Source organism: Podarcis muralis, chromosome 6 (assembly GCF_964188315.1).
Source record: "Podarcis muralis chromosome 6, rPodMur119.hap1.1, whole genome shotgun sequence".
In the NCBI taxonomy this organism is placed as follows: Eukaryota; Metazoa; Chordata; class Lepidosauria; order Squamata; family Lacertidae; genus Podarcis; species Podarcis muralis.
In genome coordinates, this window is record NC_135660.1 from 61,737,267 (window position 1) to 61,757,942 (window position 20,676).

The 20,676-nt window shown below is 41.5% G+C and overlaps 1 protein-coding gene across 10 annotated transcripts in view; it reads left to right on the plus strand.

The window, feature by feature from the left end:
* Positions 1-10,022: 10,022 nt before the first annotated feature.
* The window catches only part of KNDC1 (kinase non-catalytic C-lobe domain containing 1), a 74,200-nt gene continuing 63,546 nt past the window's right edge, over positions 10,023-20,676 (plus strand). For 7 of the 10 annotated variants that reach the window (XR_013393230.1, XM_077930407.1, XM_077930409.1 and 4 more), the window contains exons 1-3: positions 11,463-11,877; positions 14,137-14,335; positions 18,610-18,668. Coding sequence is in view for 8 of the 10 variants with exons in the window: in XM_077930407.1 (XP_077786533.1) it covers positions 11,791-11,877; positions 14,137-14,335; positions 18,610-18,668 (345 nt within the window). In the remaining 2 variants the exon portion in view is untranslated. Of the gene's footprint in view, positions 10,241-11,462; positions 11,878-14,136; positions 14,336-18,609; positions 18,669-20,676 lie in introns of those variants that run through there. The other 3 variants (XM_077930408.1, XM_077930411.1, XM_077930410.1) reach the window with 3 other exon arrangements.

A 20,676-nucleotide genomic window follows, 5' to 3' on the forward strand; every position in this document is an offset into this window, starting at 1 on the left:
ATGGGATCGGAGACCTTTGTGAAGCAACACAGCATATGGATTGATTCAAATCTACATCTCCAGAATAGAAACATGATTAATAATGTGTCCAAAACAATAACCATAGAATACCTTAGAGGTTACTGGAATCAATTTGCAAATAAAAAACAACTCATCCATCTTATGACTTTCACAATACGAAACAGAAGGTACAGTGTTTTCTTCTAAAAAGTTCAAGTACTTCTGAAAGAAAAAGACAAATATCGGGCAGTATGGGACCAAGTCATACTCAGAATAGACCCACTAAAATTAACAGACTTAAACTAGACTAATAGCTAACTTCAGTCCATTTGTTACAATAGGTCTACTCTGAGTATGACTTGGTTGGATACCACCCACTGTTGTGTTTGATGTCACTCTGATACTTTGGGTACTATATTACTGAGGTATGCATTGGTAGCAATGCTACACATACTTGCTCAGAAGTAAGTCCCACTCTGTTCAATGGGGCTTCCTTCCTGGTAAGTGCACATAGGAAGCACAACACTGCTTATTAAGGGCAAACATGCTTATGATTCCACTGTTAGAGATTACCCTGTGAATCAGGGAGTCGCTGGTTTGAATTAACTGTTTGCTGTGAACTCAGTAAGTGACTCATTGCCGTCCATTCTGCAGTATGCCCCCCGCATTGCTTCTGAGGCCACTCCAGGTTTAGAGCACCTGTAGCTTAAGCTTAATAAGTTTCATAGTAGATCTGCCCCTGCCTGCACCATCTCCAAATCTGCTCTGGAGGATTGTGGTGAGGGGGAATCCAGATTAAGGGAGCACACAATGGGAGGGGGAGAACATTCCAATGTGGAACATTCCACTGATGGAACATCTGCCTTGGTGCTACATTGAATATCATCCAATGTTTGACAACTATGTGAGGTTGGTAGAGACTTCAGGTCCCTTGTGCCAACCCTTCTCCATCTCAAGCTAGAATGCCCAGACCCAATGTATTCAAGAGCCGTCCTGTAAACCAAGCATGGCTGAGACTGTTCTCCAGCAACACATCTCTCTGTCCATAACACAGCCAGGGGGTGATCTATGGGAGCACATGTTCTGCTTTGTTGCTTGCATTGCTGTATGTACATTCTGAAATTGTGGCCTTCTCTTCCTCTCACAACTCTGCTTTCAATGATCTTCCAGACTTGCACTTCTAAGTTTTATAGGAGACAGGTGGCCTGTTCCACATGTTTTAATTCTTTCACGTTCATTGGAGAAAGAGAATGGTCTTGGGTTGTCTTCTAGTTCTCAGATTCAAGGATCCATTCTGCAATATATATTTTTTTTTGGGGGGGGGGGGGAAATCTAGATACTGTTCCTAATGACTGGATATACTATTATTCTTTGAGAGAATATGTTCTATACAAGTGACTATTTCAATTTTTCCAGTTTAGAGGGTCCCTCAAAAAGATCTACTGTTTCAGAGTGGCAATTTATTTGTGGTTGCATTTCTGTATCAATATAATGCAAATCTGTAGCTTGTTGTTCCAAAGAGCTACATAATTCTGGAGTAAAAGTAACACAAGGTACATTGCCGATTGCAGCCAGGTTATGGTAAATGGACTGTAACTAACAGCATGGCAATACTATAATGGACTGAGCCCCACTGATTGCTAAATAAAGATTAGCCTGGCAGAATATTGCTATCAGATGATATGATGTTTCTCTCATATTGATTTTGTTCCAGTTTGTGGAACTATTTTTGTTGTTGTTTACATATTTATAAACCACACTTTGTTTTAAAAAATACAGCAAGGCAGTATCCAACATACAAAATAGCAATGAAATCATCAAAACATAGACTAGAACAGCTTGGGGGGAAATGCGTTGTTGTATTTATGATATAACATTACAGAAAATATGAAAAATGTGAATGGTAGGCAAGTTTGATTTAGCTATAATGATGAAATCATGTTACTATTCTTTTATGCTACTTTGTTAAAGCTGGGCATCTGTGGTCCCATCCCGACTAGGATTTGTTTGGTAGGGGTGTTATGCAACATGTCATTGGCATAGTGATGGATTAAAACTGGACCATCCACACGTTATTCTGCTTTATGAGTTGTTCTGAAATGCTTCCCCGGTGCTATCACAATTATGCTGTCTGCAGGGGCACTCTTGAACAGTCGTGCAATGAAAGAGAAACAAAAACGTTTGTGATATAAAATGTTAAAAGGTGGTATTCAGCTGAGTTTTTATTCAACATAGATTCATTGAAATTGAACAACATAATTAAGGTAGGCCCATTAATTTCAAGGAGTCTATTCTAAATTCTCCTCTGGATTTCAGCAGGAAGCACGAGGAAACGGGGATGATGAGAGTCAAGGCTCATATTAGCTTAACATCAATCTATAAGTGGTTGACACTGAAATTGCTCCCCCAAGCTCCACTGATTCTGTGTGATCGGTTCCAGTCTGGCTGGCAGATAGTGGTCCTGAACTCTCTGCAAAAACTGGGCCTTGATCCTCAAGCCATCTTAAATTTGGGATTGGATCAAGCAAGATCTGTGGTTAGGCAACGAATTACGGACATAGAGAAACAACAGGACTGCTTAAGGTCCCCTGATTACTGTACATAACTGCAGAACACGAGAGATATGTTGCTGTCCCGGCAGCATACCTCCATTTCCTTGTATCCAGAAATCCAGAATTTACTCTTGCCAGAAGTTTGGCTCTGCCCTTGCCAGTTCTGGAAGGATCTTTTGGAAAAGTCCCATACGCCCAGAGACTTTGCGCCTGCCCATTAGGGGAAATAGGAAGTCCTGAACACTAATTTTTTAGATGTCCTTTTTACGATGAGGCTTGCTGACCTTCCAGACAAGCCCAAACTCAATTTTCTCCTCTTAGGCAAAAATCACAAGACGACCCGGATGGTCGTCAGATTTTGCATGCAGATTTGTAGGTGCAGAACACACCCTCCCCCCGGAAAACTGCCGTACCCAGCCTCCTGGGTGTCCCAGGGTCAATCTGCATGTTAGTTTAATTTTAGGTATTTTCATGTACATGCGACTATTTAAATTTTAATCTATAAGCTGTTATTATATACTGTTTTAAATGTCTATTTCACTTTTGTGAAAGTAGTCTCAGTTGTGCTTCTTGAACTGGTCTTTGACCGTAAATAATAATAATAATAAACAGGTTCAGCCTTCCTCTGACTTCATATTTGTGCCAAGCAAAGTTGTATTTGTTGGATTTCTACTTCTTATGCAGCTATAAAAGTGAGAGCTATAAAATGTCAGGAGACTATGGTATCATCCCAGCTGATTTGAGGTGATAAAATTATGAAAGATATTTGTGTTTGGCATGTGAATGCTTTGCCATTTCTTAAAAGTGTGGTCTGCTGCTTTAAACTACATTTAGATTATCCTGAAAGCTGTGATTCTGAAAACAATGTCTGTTGTTATGTAATACATGAAGCAACAAATGGCTGCTGAGTATGATTAATTGCTAAAACTAACTTGAGACATTTCATTGATCTCTGAAGCCATTTATTGCAAGTTTCAAAGCAATAGGAGATCATTCCTATTATATTCCAAATTGTAAAGTCAAAATGTAAAAAAGGGCATGTGTATTTCTCATATTCCTTCTTAACATGCCTTTTAACTTTGTTCTTGGGCTCTTCTCTGACATTCACTTTATAGATATGAACCGAGATCAATAGCCAAGCAACCACATTGTTAAATGCTGATTAAATTATTGAGGGTAGATGGCATTTGATGTAGGGCATTTAAGGAGGGTTATTGATTCCAAATTAGATTTGCACATGCCAGGACAATTGTGGCTCTATTTGCTAATAGAGGTTTCCCCCCCTGCATTTCTGGTTTCTTAATAAATAGCTGAGATATCTCGGTCCATAGAGCATGCAACTCTTAATCTCAGCTTCATGGGTTTGAGCTCCATGTTGGGAAAAAGATTCCTGCATTGCAGGGGGTTAGATTAGATGACCCTCATGGCCCCTTACATTTCTATCATCCTTTGATTTTATGAACAAAAAGTATTTAGTATTTGTTGAGTGAAAGGAAAACTAAACACTGTACTGTATAGAACTTTGAGTAGAGGGGTGGGGAGATATAATCTAATTTAGACAACAGCAACAAATACAAAATAATTAAAACTAGAGGCAGAGAAGTCTAATGCTGAAATAAAAACCACAGCATTTTAGTCTTAGGCAATCTTATGAGTCCTAGGACTTATTAAAAAAGAAATTAGCTGGCAATTAATTCCACAAATAAGGAGTAATAACAGAAAAAAAATTACTAAGAGGCAAGTGGGACGATTTTAAAAAGAATACCTGTCTGATTCTGAACTAGTTTGGGCACGGGAGGCTCCATATTTGTGATTTAAAAAAACACAAGTCTAATTTGAGTTCAGTTCCCCAGTTTTGCCACTGCCAAAACCAGGTTAGAACACAACTTTCAGTATACTTTTGCACACAGTGGGAAAACAGGCACCGATTAAAAAAGTGGAGTTGGGAGTTCTCTGAATATTGAATATGGTTCCCCCTAAATCCAGCCTAAATCCAAAGATGGGTGTATAATTTGTAAACACACTCTTCTCCCTCCCTCTTAGTCAACTACGGCTTGTGGCACCGTCTTTATAGCCCTCTGTTGTTGTTGTTGTTGTTAGAGAGCTCCAAGGAGAATTCCATTAGAAAAGCACAGCAACAAATACTGCAGCCTCAGAAGTCTATACATACTTGTTAGGTGTTCAGGATATAAAATAATCTCCAGTGCTGTAATAGTAAGTAGAGTGGAAGCTGGTTGCATGCCACAGGTGATGGGGACTGCGGTTTCTTCGCCCCTGGATCTTGTGTGTACATGTTTGTTTAATGGCAGGAAGTTAAGAGCCCGGCAAGACATTATTTGCTTTCTTCACTGCTGCATTCGCACTGCTGCTTCACACAGGGCTGCAGTCAGACATTGCCAGAATGTTTTCCTCCTGCTTAAATAATGATGCAATTGCTCGGGAGAAAGGGAGAAATTAAAGAGGGAGAGAGAGAAAGGAATAACTGCTTTCAGAGAGACGGTGTTAATGAAACTGCTATTAAAAGAGGAACCATTGTAATAAAAGTTAAAAGAAGTGAAACTGAATGGCTCGACCATGCAAAAGGACTGAGTATTTTTACTGCACCCCTCTGGTTCTTGTGGTTTCACCCAAACTAAATTAAAATGAACACCTTCAGGCAACCCGGCAGTAAACAAAACTCTTCAAAATAGAGTACGCTTCTAATTACAGTGTAACAAATGTGTACTCTTTCATCTACAATAGCATCGTCCCCCCATAAAATGTAGTACAGTCGTTTATGATTAGACAATCTAGAAACCAGACTTGCCAAGTTCTTATAATGAACTAAAGGGGGGAAACCCCAGTAATTTAAACTAAAAAGCACAACTAATGAGAAAAGCGCCACCATACCAACATCCTCCGTTCAGGTTTTTTCTTATGTTATCTCTGCCGTATCTTGCTTATGAAAGTGAAGCTTCCAAAACTGATTGGCTGGGCTGCTGTGATGGAACAGAATGTTCCTAGCCACTTCATGCTTGGGGAACAACACTGACCTAGTCTGCACATCAGTGCAGGCACCTCCTTAACTATGGCTTGAGTGTGGCTTGTTTCATTGCCTCACCCAAATCACCAGTCAAGCAACGAAGCTACTAGGCAAGAGGCACTAGAAAATGGAGCTGCTCTCAGCATTCCACCCCTGTTGGCATTTTCCCCCAAACTGACAGTTGCTGCTAATGTAGCCCAGTAATAGGTCCATTTCCCCCCTGCCCCCAGCTCAATTCTGCCCTGTCTGCACATGTCTGGTTCAGTTCCCAACTGCGGCTCTAGCTCGGCTGCATTTCTGCCTGCATATTCTTTCAGAAAGTGTGAATTAGGTCTGTTTCCCTTTAAATGCAAACTGAATCTCCCATTCCTGCCTGACAGTCTTTACAAGTAACAGATGAAACTACTTAAGTGTGCATTTGTATTGCAGTCCTGAGCTGCTGCCCCATATCAGCTGAGGTTTAGAGGACAGTTAGGCCATCCAGCACAGTGAGAGTGATGCTTATTAAAGTCAATATATAATTCACAGTAACAGCCTATTGCTGGTTGGGGGGAAAGAGAAATGAAAAAGTGTGGTTACAGAGTGGAAGAGTAAGCTAAAAGGGATAAACAGTTGCAAGCTGCAAAGGAGTATGGGTGTTTCTTTCTTGAGAGAGCAGAAGTAAGGGGTAACTGGCTGTTTGACAATTGCCAAGATTGCTAAGATTCCCACACTGTCACTCTCACAGGTGACCAGTAGAAAGAGAAATGCTAATATGGCTAGGCAAGGCCAGTAGCTGGGTGCCACAAGTAGAGAGACAGCTGAGGGTGGGAATTAGACTGGGTGGATGAAACAAACCATAGCTAATTGAATAATCTGCAGGACATCTTTTGGCTTAATGGTGGTTTGTTCAATAAACCATGGTTTAATGATGCTTTAATTGGACATGCAAACGTGGCCAAAGTGCTTCTCATAAGTTATATTTTTGTAATTACTCAAGAGAGAAAGATTTGCCTGAGTTCATGTTAGCTGAACTGAAATCAGGGACATACTGATTTGTAGAACAGTCTCTTTGCCACTATATTACGCTTGCTTTTCTATGAAACTCCATGCACCCTTAGATCTTATGAAGAAACCCTGCTCTGTGAGCAATCGCAATTGACAGCTAGTTTGTCTACCATAAGGAACAGAGCATTCTCTGTTGTGCTGTCACAATGGTTGGATTTCCTCCAAATCTTTATTATCTGAAAGACTGAGAAGAAGGCATCTGGTGTGGGAATATTTTTTTTCCAAATTTGCACTGTGTTTCTTTAACAATTTTATTGCAATACTGTATTAGTTTTATTTTATCCATGCGTAGCCTAGCAGTTTATGCGTTAGAGAAAAGTGGCTGAAAAATATAATTAATAATAATTGACTGGCTTGGCTTCCATTTTCTTCATGGAATCAGTAGAATTTCCAGGAGCTGGTCTAATTTTTGGTTGACTGCACAGTGGACCTTAATGTTCCAGTTTATGTTCTCATCTAATCCATACCATTTTTATCGGGGGAAGTATTTGGCTACCAACATTTAATGTGTTTTCTACAATGCAGCAAGAGAGATTAATGGGAGATAAGAATTGTAAAGCCGTTTGTTAGATTAATGCTCAATAATACACCTTCCAACATTCCACATTAAGGAGTTGGAGTGTGCTTTGTAATATTCCAATTCTCATACCAAGGATCACTACCTAAATCCCCTGACACCCTTAAACACTGTTACATATTGCTAAAGGCTCTATGCTACATCGGTGTGCTGTATTTATTAACTCTGCAGTAACCTGTGCCTTCCATTGATTTAAATACTAAGAGAGTGATGGCTCTTTTGGTAAAGATAGACTAGAAAAACATAACTGTTCAAATTATACATCAGCAACTGCAGTGTGTGAAATGGCAGGCTGTGCACCGTGTGGCTCCTTAGTATTCAGGCCCATGCATTTACCTGGAGACAAGATGAATCCATTACCCCTTCATACACTTCAATTCTGAGAGATCTCAGGGGAGCAAAATCCTGAAGCTAAATCCAGTCTGAATCCAACACAGACTGACAGTGCAATCCTTTACTTCTTTACTCAGAAGTAAGTGTTGTAAGATACAGTTACTGACTCACACTGGCATGCATGAAAGGTTTAACCTGAGCGCAGGCTGCTCTCTGCGGCCTTTTGTTTGCTCCTTTCCTATCTCAGTCTCTTCGTGCTTCCTGGAACAAGCAAGAAAGAGCCATGTGGAATGGCTCCCAACTGCAAGAAAAACCAAGTGAACTGAATTGCTCTAAAAATGAGATTTTATAGCCTGCGTCTTTGCTAACACAAAGACTGCATGATCCTGTTTGTAAGGAAACAAAGTTCTTTTCTTTTTAAGTTGGTTGGGACCTTTTTGCACCTTCAAATTACTGCCAACAGATGGAGACTTATTTTCGGTAACTTCTGGAACCTCTGTGAGTAAAATATTCACCTGTTTGCACAGCTAAGTGTCTGAGATTTATTCTAGTCTAAGTATTTGCATGGGGAACATTTGTTTAAATGTGGATAAGGGCAGATGTACAGAAAATCTCACCAAGTTTAAATGTGCTTGGATCAACCACTATTGTGCTAACTCTGCTACAGGAGAGTCTCTTTCAAACCTTTCAACAGGTAAGTGGGCATAAGACTTCTTCCTAACAATGTGGCCCTAACCCCTTGAGCTGTGCTGCTGGAGGTGGTCAGGGTTAAGACCAAGGCAATCCTGCTGCCACAGTAGAGGCTCCCCAGCTACTCCCAGTGGGATGAGGAGCTACCACTGTGGTTCTCTATGTTGGTGACAGCTGCATTGGGTTCCTAGCTTTTCTGAACATTTCTAATCTGATTTATTTTCTTTCTTATATTCTTTCAGAAGTGAATGTTGTAGGTAGGGAAAGTATCCAAGGATCAATATTTAATAAGGAGAAACTGTACCAATATACTGCAGAGTTGTTATTATTTTTTTACAGCAACTTGACGTGTTCTGGGATGTGTGTTGATTTAAATATTTATAACGAAAAGGTTTCATCTTGCTTACCTGATGTGGTGTTATGCACTTTCCAACTAATGCATAATATGACAAATTTATTTATATTTAAAGGTTTTTTTACAACACAAAGAAGAAGAAGGGGCTGGGGAAAGGATCCCAGAGAGCCTTAAGCAATAAAGCAAGACAGTCCCTGCCCTCAAGCTTAGAATCTAAAGCACAGAGAGGGGCAAGGGCATTCTGACGCTCTTGATGCGACACCCTTGCTATGCTTGCATGGTGCTGAGCTTCCATTGCCATGCCCCTTCCCTTCTCCCTCTCAGTAAGCACCAGCACCCCACTGTGTTGGGAGGCCAGGACAGCAACAAAGGCCCACCTGCACCACCTTCCTGGTTGTTCCTTATTGGAGCGAAGAAGAAGAAAGCAAATTTGTGCATCAGTGCTTACAAGGTCCCCCAACCTTTTAAAAATAAGCAGCTGAGGTGGGGACAGTCCCAGTTTTATTCTATCTCTCCCTATTTTTGCCTTTCAGGGAAGCCTCCTTAAAATGCTGTTAGTGTTGCCATTCTCCAGGGTTTCTCTCCACTTGGCTCTAGAGTAGAGATGGGGCCCTTGGATGATGCTGAACTTCAGCTCTCATCATCCTTCACTGCTGGTGACACTGGCTTGGAGTCTGACAGCATCTGGAGTGCAACAGGACCCCAGCTTTTCTGTACAAATTACATCTTTGAATGGAAATGCATTTTGTCTTTACATCACACACGTGTAACAGCCTGGGAATGAATGAGTCACCACACAACACACCCACTCCACCACCAGCCTCTGAGGCTTGTTTTTGAACTGTTGATGACATACTGTATTCTGTTTTCTGCTTTGTTCTTTTAAGCATTCTCTTGTAGCTTTTAAATCAACCAAGGACAGGCTGCTGCGGCATAAATGAATGAAGCTTACAACACTATTAAGAGCCTTCAACAGCGTGCCAGTATTAGAGAATGGTGCTCAGGAAGTGTCGCTTGAAATGAGAACTGGGCCATTACCCTATTTCATCTACTGACAATCCTAACTGGTCTTGTCTGCTCAGAAGTAAGTCATGCTGTGAGCCCCAGGTAAGTGCATCAGATTGCAGCAAAAGGCTAGGAGTGAGTGCCGTTGAATGGCATTGTAGAGACATGCATAGGGCTGTGTTTTACTCTTCCATGCACTGGAATCCTACGCACACTTCCCATTTGCATAGACTCACATTGGACTGAACTGTCAGAACAATATTATTCTAGTCACTATGCAGATACCAGAACAACAACAAAAATGTGTTTACTTTTTAGTGTCCTGATTTCTCCACAGTGGCCCAATAGCCCTTTAGAAGTTTAACTCTTATTTAGTGTGGAGTGACTTTCTTTTCTTTTCTTTTTTGAAGGGGGTCTACTTCTTGTGCATCTGGTGAAGTTTGGTTTGAAGCCTAAGAAAGCTCAGCATGGTTGGCCCAAGACATGTTGCTGATGAAACGACATTTTGGCATCTGATTTGACAAATCCAGCAAATAGGTCTGTCCCTTCCGAGCAATGAAAATTGTTGTTGGTTACATACCACTCCAATCTCCAAGAGCAATGCAAGATTCCAAGGGCATACCTAGCCATTGATGAGGTTGGCTCTGCCAAGGGCACAGGTACGTGTAAAAACTGTGATGTTGCTTGGCTTCCCTCCTGCTGCTGCTTTTACATTTAAGAATGCAGTGGTGCCTCTAGTTACGAACTTAATTCGTTCCAGCAGTCCGTTCTTAACCTGAAACTGTTCTTAACTAGAGGCGTGCTTTCACTAATGGGGCCTCTTGCTGCTGCTGTGCCACTGAAAAGGATAAACCAAGAACTCTGGCCACAAGTTGTGTGCCACTGGCACACGATTTCCGTTCTCATCCTGGGGCAAAGTTCTCAACTCAAGGTAACTCTTCCAGGTTAGCGGAGTTTGTAACCTGAAGCGTTTGTAACTTGAGGTACCACTGCAGAGCTTCCCTTGCAGGCTGCAGCCAGATCTTTTACGGAAAGCAGGCCTCACTACAATGTTGCAACTTGCCTATTAACACCTTATACCTTAGGGTACATATTTGCATCAGACTTCATGCTGAAATAAAACAGGCGTGCAAGAAGCCCAGAACTTTATTTTAATGCCCTGAAGGATGACTGGGAAAATATTAGCGAGAGTCTGACATTCATTCATTTATTGAGTTAAGGATGGGGGATCTCCCCCACAAAAAAACTTAAGACATAAACCCCGCATAGATACATTGAAACCAAGAGGAAAGATAAATTTAATAACAATTACCCTTTCCTGACACCTGAATTGGCTCCCTGAAGCTCCAGCCTCCCTCTGCCTAAGGGCAAGACCAGACTTGTATGGACATAATTCAGTCCTTATCAGTGCAGCTGTAGGCAATTTTATCCAGAAGCTAAACCCCCTTGAGATCAACGGAGCGCAATCCCATGCATGCCCACTTAAGCACGCGCTTCTCTGTTTCTAAGGGCTTAATAGCCAGGTATAGGATTGCAGCTTCACTTCCTAGTACGTATATTTAGGATTGGAGCCCAAACTGCCTCAGATAGCAGAGTGATCGTATAAGACCTTAATCCCTAGTATTCTACAGATTTTGGACTCCAACCTAGGTTGCCTCAAATAGCCTTCGTCTCTAGCGCATGTGTCTAGGATTGTATCCCAAGTACAGCGCCTTCTGAGCTTTAGAAAGTGGGCTGCGTTCCACGTGGCGTACCCTCTCCTTTAAAAACAAAACACTCCCGCCCCCGTCCAGTTCTTCGTTTCCTCCTTTCGTTCCAAATCGATCCCAAGGGAGGGAGGGCGGTCGGGTGTGTGTTTCTCTCGGGCCGGAGAGAGGCGGGGCGTCGCCTGGTGGGCGAAGGCGAGGCGCGAAGCAGCGTCTGTTGCCCTGGGCGCTCGTCTCCTCCGCCGGCTCTCTTGTCGGACAGGGCGGGGAGGCGGCGGCGGCGGCTCCGAGCTGCAAACTCGGCGTGGCTGAGAAGGTGGCGGGAAGGGCGCGACACAGACGCGCACAGAAGAAAGTTCGAGCAGAGCCACAGGGCAGCCCTTCTCCATGGAAGCCTCGCGGCCCGGACCTGACTTCGGGGCGCGCTGCGCCAGGAGCGACGAAGCTCTGGTCCTTTAGACTGGCCTCTCCTCGGGCGGAGAGGCGTCTGCGCGCAAGCAGCCATGGGCGACTTTCCCGAGGAGCAGCAGCAGGCGGAGGACGAGGCGTGCTGCGACTTCGAGCCTTTGCCTGCGCTCTCGGAGGACGAGGTGAGCGTGGCCCGAGGCGAGGACAGAGCAGCCCGGGCGCAGCGCGCAAACTTGCCCTGGACGGTCGCCTCCACCCTGCGCGCCTTCCAGCTCCAGCTTCCCTCCCCGCTCGGCTGCTTTCTGTGTGTGGCGCTTGTCTCGGGGCGGAGGGTGCAATCGCCCCTGCTAGGCCACTCCGGGGATAATGGGCTCTAGTTGACCTGCGGTTATTGCCCTCCCGTGTTGTGGGAATGTAACCTAGGAACCGCATTTCCATGGCCTGACAACCGTTGGCCGCTATTAACCTTTCGGGGAATAGGCAGCAGCAGTAGCAACTGGTCAAAATTGCTCCATAAAGGCGACTGGCTGAGCCCAGTCCACTTTTCAGTGAAAACTACCCCACATGCCTTTTAGAAAACAAAAGCACAAAAAAGCGAACCTTTCCTACAGCGAAGGAGAGCTATTAAACAAGTTTTTAAAAGTAGGTAAAGAGAGGCTGAAGTCCTAACATGCCTGGTTTTTTTTAAAAGCCTCATTGAAGTCAATGGTTGCTAAGTAAACACAGAGATTGAATCAAGCGGGTTTAATCCCTTAATGGTAGGTAGAGAGGCTGCAGTCCTAAGCAGATCTTGCTCTGAAAAAGCCTCGTTGAAATCCCTGGCTGCTACATAAAGGTAGAGGATGACTTGTGACCTCTAAGTAAAGGGGGCTGAATCCCATAAAGTCAGCTGCCCCTTTGATCCCATTGATTTTAGAGGGAGAAATAAGCAGAAACTTAACTCTCACAGAAGTCAGTGGGTCTTACACTGCTGGAGTGTGCCCATGTTTAGGGTCAGTTTGAAACATTGTTATCTTTCCAAAGTCATGGAAGATAGCTCAGCTGGTTAGAGCATGGTGCTGATAATGCCAAGGTTGCAGGCTTGATTCCTGTATGGGACAGCTGTGTTTTCCTCCATTGCATGGGGTTGGAATAGATGATCATCAGGGTCCCTTCCAACTCTCTGATTCTAAGCCTAATTTCACTTTTTAAACTGTGCTGAATTACCTTCTGTGTATGTTACCAGTCTATATTAATACAAAGGCATGTGCTTTGAGAAACTGAATTTTAGATACTTCAGTAAAGTGCCAGTATTATTACTTTCCATGAAAGGCCTTTAGTGCAACAAGATGTGTTAATCAAACTCTAGACATGTGCCAAAAAAAAGCGCATAGGAATGTAAATGTGGTCTTCCACTTGTACTGGAAGTAGGTGGGTTTTCATTCAGATCAAGGCATTCTTTGGTTTATCATTTGCTCATTAGTAAAAGATTTTGCTTTAATGAAGCAGAGAAGAGTTAGGGCAGTATCCAAGGCCAGTATATTAAGCTAAGTATTTACCCAGAAATGTCAAAAGGCAACTTTGAAAAATGAATGTCAGTGTGAGAATTATTTTTTTAAAAAAAACATGCATTCTTTTTTTTGGGGGGGGGGAATCAAGTAATAAACCTGTTCGTTAGCTTGCTCATAAGGAAGTATTTTTTGTTGACAAAGTACATGCAATGTCACAAACAGCTACTTTGGAACTGCTTACATTGAGAAGTAAAATACTGTAACAGTTGTGATCACCAATCAAGTTAATACCGGATATTAACATAAAGTAGGTGTTGTTGTTTAGTCATTTAGTCATGTCCGACTCTTCGTGACCCCATGGACCTCACCCCAGGTGAGGTGATAGTAGCAATATTTACCCCCCCCCCCATGAACCTTTGGACATATAGGAAAGGTTTAACATTTTTTTTATAAATGTGTCATTTTCTTTTGGCATCATAGATGAGTAAATAAATACACACATATCTCATTTGGATTTATGTTAATTCCATGCATTTTTCATTAGTAACAAGCTATTTGGGGGAAGGGAAGGAGATGGAATTATTTCATTTTCCCTGTGCTGCTCATTCATAGCTGTGCCCCACAAGCCCTGTGCTGTGTCATTGACAATCACCTTAGCAACTGTTCCAGATGAAATACATTTTGGAATCTGTAGACAGCTTCAACTAGAGAAAAAGAGCACCACAGACAGTAGGGGGGAGAATTAAGAACAGGAGAGGAATGGAACAACTGGAAGTCACCATAAAAGTGCACTGTGTGAAAGAGACATGCGTCTTCTAGATCTTTTGTCCTAGAAAGCCTTAAACTTGCTGGAAACATGTTGGGTTTGTGTATTATAGATTATATTTGACACAATTGGCTACAAGTAATGTCAAAAAATGTGGAGTAATTTATGAATTCATGTCTTGGCAGGAGAACGTGTCTCTTGCTGATGTATTGTCACTGCGGGATAGCTGTCTCACTGAGGAAGATATCTGGGCTGTTTGCTTGGAGTGTAGCCAGTCTCTGAAGAGCATTGCCCATTCTGCAATCTTTCAGACACTTTGCATTACTCCTGACACTTTGGCTTTTAACACCAATGGCAATGTATGCTTCATGGAGCAGATCAGTGGTAAGTATTTATGCTCCTAGGCAATTCGTTGCAAAGTGCAAAAACTCACGCTGAGAGGATGTAGTGAAACATTATATTCTCTCCATCAGACTTGTACATGGATTTTAATTAGATTGGAAACTGTAATTTCTTAATGCAAGGCTGAGTGTCAGCCCACGTAAAGCTAAATTAGGATATATCAACTAATACTGTATGTTCATTTAGTTGTTACAGTGTTGAACAAAGGTTTCCAATTCAAATTTTAATAAGCTTTTAGATTCGATTCATTGGGCTAATCAATATCTTCCAAAGGATCTACATGATGATTGCTGCCATACACTTGTCTGAATGTGCTTTAAATCTAAAGAGAGTCTTACAAATAGGAGAGGATGTGAGGAACTGAGGAGGAGATTTTTGTAAAAACTGATGTAGCTGGCATTGGCAATTTTTTTTTAACAAACAATAGGTTAAAGCCTTACGCAACTTACTGTCCCTCCAGTGAATTGGTCTCATACTTGTTGGAAATAATGATGGCTAAGAATTAAATTCCAAACTATCCCCATATCCCATTAATCTGTATGCTGAAATACTATTGGCTAAGATGATCAGAGCAATGTTGCCTTGCCTCAGTATTTCTAAACATTGTGAAGAAGAAGCCTGGAGGTAAACAAGAAGGCTGGATGCAAAGCTGGGTAATATTTAATCCTTCCGATGTGGCAAGAGGAAACCTATGAGGAAGTGGAGGTGATGGGCAGACATGGTTCTCCAGTATGTGAGAGGAACTGGGAATCTTCTGTTAGTATAATTGTGTCCTGAAATGCTCATCCAGCCAGCAACAGAGAGTATACTCTGTTTTGGAGGTGGGGACTCTTTGCAAATATGGAGAGATGGGGTTAAAAATGAATGTGACGTGGGGAGCTGCCTGTAAGCAACTGGAGGAAGGATGGATCTCTGGAACCTGTCTGCTTGGAACTGAGGAAGAGAAGGCACATCAGAGCCAGCTTCTACTCTTCTGAGGCCTTGTGCAGATGGGCAAGTCAGAAGTAGAGTTGAGGGCTCCACCACAGATGCAAGATGTATTGCCTTTTATTCTGGGTAACTATGCCGGCCTTGAAATTAACTACCTGCCTTGGGCAAGTAACAGTAATTTCTAAGAAAGTAGCTTTCTCAGGTTATGTGACACAAGATAAATGGGGCATATAACTTTGCTTATGTACTGGTAAATTTTTCATACTGTCCGTCAAGCTGTACTATATTAGCTCATTGGTTTTATTTTCATGTCTTGTATTTTTTCAAGCACCTTTAAATTGGGTCTAGCAGCTTGCAATACAAGATTTAATGGCTTCAGCATGGATTTATTATCTGTCTAGCAGCATCTCAAAACTCATTGTAGTAAATATGTAGTGGGGGCAACTATGTCTACTCTGTCATCAGAGGTGTTCTCTAAATGTTTTTGGGACTCCTGACAACCAAGGTTGCAATCCTGGCACTGGTTACTTGGGGGTAAGCCCTAATGAATTCAGTGGGACCTACTTCTGAGTAGACTTGGTTAGGATTGCAGGTGAGGAACCTCTGCTGTCTTGATATTGTTGGCAAGCAACTTCCATTATCCCTAACCATTGGCTATATTGACTGAAGCTGATAGGCGTTGGAATCCCAACAATGTTGGAAGGACCACAATTCCTATAGGACGGAGATATAACCTCTCTCACTGATGTGCCATTTTATATATGAGGATGTCTGAGATGGGTGGGCAGGAGGAAGAGGTAGCATCCTTACTCAGCATAAAATAGCATAAAATAGTGCAGGGAGATGGTGTTGGTTGTTGGTTTAGTCTTATCTGGAGTTTCCACGTCTGGGACAAGTGTGAGAAATGTAGTATGGACTTGTCCCATTTTTGCTTTCCCCCCTGCAAAGTCAAGACCTCCTCCTATCACATTTGTTTTTCTTATTTGTCTAGGTACAACTTCCTCACTAATTCTAAGACTGCTGTATAAATATCCTGGAGACCCTGAACTAAGACATCAGTCTTGGTTTTCCTCTTTGCCCTTTCTTGGACTTTGCATTTGATGAAAAGCTTAGCGTGGAGACGATTTCAGATTGCCATTTCTGATTTGTCAGAACTTAGACATGCCTAAATATGGTCATTGAAACAGCTGTCCAGCACCTTTACATTCTAAGGGGCCTTGCTTTCATACAACAAAATTCTGTTTTGAAATTTCTTGTATGTGAAAGGTTGACTGTCTTAGACATTTTGATAGTATTTGGTAGGAACCGACGCTAAACAAATTGAACTGATTTACTCAGTGCTGAAGCCTTTGAGATCTTCAGCAAGCTTGTTACTACCTATTTGTTCTCTGCTTTCTCTCTTTCTTAAAAAAGATTAATTTAACAACCATGTCAGAATTTCAAAATCTCCAGTTCTCTTCTCAAGTTCATTGATGATGTCTTTCTAGATTGCATTTAACTCTGATGTAATTGTTGAAATGACAAGAGAACACAATTTGTGGATAGCATTGCACTGATGGTGTCCTCTCTCTCCAATGATTCAGTAGCCTCAATTGAGTGATGTGTTACAGCATGAATTGAGCAAGTCTGAAATCCTCAAGCACTGCTCCTTGGATGTTTTTGTTTAAAAGGAGATGTCTCTGTCTTGATTTGTCCATTTCACCCTAAATTTAACCTGCTGATAACAAAGTGCTCTAGTGTTGCACTTGCTACTGTTCCTAGGTGCAATATTCACCCATTTTAGTTTTGCACCTAGGAATATTTCATTCATTTTGTTTGTATGGTGCTTTTCCACACACAGAAATCATGCTCAAAGCGGCTTGCAACAAAGAAGCACATGCATTTCAAACAAACACTACAAAAACAATTTCGTGATAACGTAGAAAAGCAGCATCAGTAGCAATTTCGGAACATAGCAAAACAAAAATAATAGCATACTAACATAGCAAAACAACAGCAAAAGTAGTAATTTACCAAACAGCCACATTCTAGTACTATAAATATGAAAAGATTACTTAAGCAACATGTAACATCCAGTAGTAAAAATAACAAGGCAGTTTCACAGATTCACCACACTCCTAAAAACACCCCTCCCACGATGTTGCTCTCAGCCCCTCTCCTGCAGCAGCAGCAGCAGCTTATAAGGCTTCCAAGGGCAAAGGGGGGGGGGGAGCTGGAAACACCCCTCCCATGATATTGCTCACCACCCACCTGCCCACCTGCTGTGTATTTACCCTTGCAACTGAGACGGTTAAATTCTTTTTCAAACCTGCTTACAGCCTTTGTTCCTTCTGTCCACTGTTGTCATTATCATCATCATTATCACTGGAAATTGAAGATTTATGTGGCATAAGTGGAGACTAAGGCTATGTCACTAGGTGAACACTTGGATCCTCTTTCACTATAATTCCCCCCAAATTATGAATGGGTGGGGGGAAATATATTCCTATGCAGTTAAGAGTATTCATGAACATTGCCTCCATACTTTTGATCAGACTCTTTTTCCTAAATGAGTCCCACCCTGGTTGATAGAGCTCCAATTTTAAGCGTAAATACTGCTTTGCTCGTATTGTGTTATCAAACAAACCCAACAGAGTAATTGTATACTTTGGATCATACTTTGTTTCTGAGGTTGTGCTGGTGGGAGACTAGGATCAGACCATGAACTAGTGTGGTACCTCAGGTGTGCCACTTCCCTGCTGGGGAGATAATTCACTATGGAGATACTAATAAATTAACTGGAAGATCCTGCGTCTGTCTTTATGCAAGGTCTCTCTGACCCTGTAAGACAGAATGTGCTAGAAATATCTTCCAGAAGAGCCCAGAGTCAGCATCTTAAGATCTGGAGTCTGTAAGAATCTATCAGTCTGTCAGCCTTCTTCTTCATCCTTGAAATGGATTGATGGCTTTTAACCTTCAAGATAGCTACACATGACAAGGATTAAATAGTTTGCAGTTTGTTTTTCCCCATTAGGCACATGCGATGATAAGGTATGTCTTTATCACTCTTATTTGGGATATTAGTAATTCCTTAAATAGAATTACTAGTGAGTTATACAGAACACCTTTACAATGCTTTTTTTTAGACAGGAAATATTAGGAAGTAATTGTATCTGTTTTGTGTGATTTTTTTTGGCAATGCATATTGCTGCATTTATATAATTCAGTAGTCAAAAGCTGTTGAATCTACTCTATAGATACTGGAAGGATTTTTAAAATTTTGTTCTTGAAACATTCTGCTTGAATGTATTCTATTTTAACTTCTTAATCCCTGCTTCTTTTTAAAGATGACCCAGAAGGTACCTTTGTGCCGCCAGAGATTGATGAAACTGGTAACACATTTGAGGTAAGTAATGAAGTTTCCATGTAACAACCTTGTGCTTCTATAACCACAAAGAGTTTCATAAAATTTTGAATTTTTGATTATTCCCCAAAATGAATGTCTATATGTTCCCCCCTCCCTTGATTTTGGCCCCCACATATTTTAATACAGTGGTACCTCAGGTTATATACGCTTCAGGTTACATATGCTTCAGGTTACAGACTCCGCTAACCCAGAAATAGTACCTCGGGTTAAGAACTTTGCTTCAGGATGAGAACAAAAATTGTGATCCGGAGGCACGGCAGCAGCGGGAGGCCCCATTAGCTAAAGTGGTGCTTCAGGTTAAGAACAGTTTCAGGTTAAGAGCGGACCTCTGGAATGAATTAAGTACTTAACCCGAGGTACCACTGTATGGATCACGTACAGATTTTTTATTGTTGTACTAACAATGACTTCCAAGAAATTAGTCCTTCATTATGTACTGAAACAAAACAAAACAAAACAAAACAAAATACTGTTTGGCAGATAAAAGTAGTCGTTTGCACTAAGCACCAGCTCTTTTAAACTCTGGTTTTTCTTAATTTGTTCAAGGGCTAATTCTGAATTTTATTTTGTTGTTGGTGGTGGTGGTGGAGGAACAGAGCACGCCAGGCACTTCTGTCTTCCACTGCCTCCCGCAGTTTGGTCAAACTCATGCTGGTAGCTTCGAGAACACTGTCCAACCATCTCGTCCTCTGTCGTCCCCTTCTTCTTGTGCCCTCAGTCATTCCCAACATCAGGGTCTTTTCCAGGGAGTCTTCTCTTCTCATGAGGTGGCCAAAGTATTGGAGCCTCAGCTTCAGGATCTGTCCTTCCAGTGAGCACTCAGGGCTGATTTCCTTAAGAATGGATAGGTTTGATCTTCTTGCAGTCCATGGGACTCTCAAGAGTCTCCTCCAGCACCATAATTCAAAAACATCAATTCTTCGGCGATCAGCCTTCTTTATGGTCTAGCACTCACTTCCATACATCACTACTGGGAAAACCATAGCTTTAACTATATGGACCTTTGTTAGCAAGGTGTTGTCTCTGCTTTTTAAGATGCTGTCTAGGTTTGTGATTGCTTTTCTCCCAAGAAGCAGGCGTCTTTTATTTTTGGGTCTGAATTTTATAGCAAACTATAAAATGTACTTGGTATTTTCTATAAAAATAGCTCATGATGGAATAGTTAATTTAGTCTTCTGGTATAATGAACTTACCAACTGATGTCTGTAGCCTAGTAGTTCATAAATGTTCTTTATTCTTGAGCTGAATTAGTGGCATAATTGTTTCCATTGATTCATTAGCCTCCCTGATCCTTTAGACCAACTGCAATGTGTGAATTTTTGTTGAACATCCTGTTCAGAATATTCAATGTTTTGTTGTTTCTATTATGAATTATATTCAAATAGTCTAATTAGCAGTGTGTGAATGTGAGCATCTATTTTTTATAGAGCCATTGTATAGAGCTACTCAATTAAAATTCTCATAATTTTTCTCCATTTTAAAAAGAATGTGTAAATGAGTCCTGGCAATTGGAATATTATATATCAGCAGGATGCAATGCAGTATTTCACATTATTAAGTTTCTTTTAAACTATGCTTTTAGATCTTTCAATCTATAGGGCAGTTACCTGAACCTACATCAAATGTATCACTACAATTTTATTGGTAATAAAAGTGAACTTATCGGATATGTTTCAGCATTAGGTACCTGGCCAGTTGTGGCTGATAGTGCTGCTGTTTTATATCCTCTTAATTTTAGGTACAGTTATTATATTTATTCGAAAGACATACCATACTTTTCCATGTATAAGATGCCCCTGTGTATAAGAGACTCCCATGTATAAGACGCCCCCTATTTTAGGGTTCTCAAATTTAAGAAAATGGGGGGAGATGGCTCAGAGTTGTGGAGCTTTTTTTAGGGGGAAATGTCGAAAATCACTCACCCACACATGCCGCTCAATCCGCCTCTCATCTGTCCCCTCACCAGCAGAAGCTACCAATTGCCCAC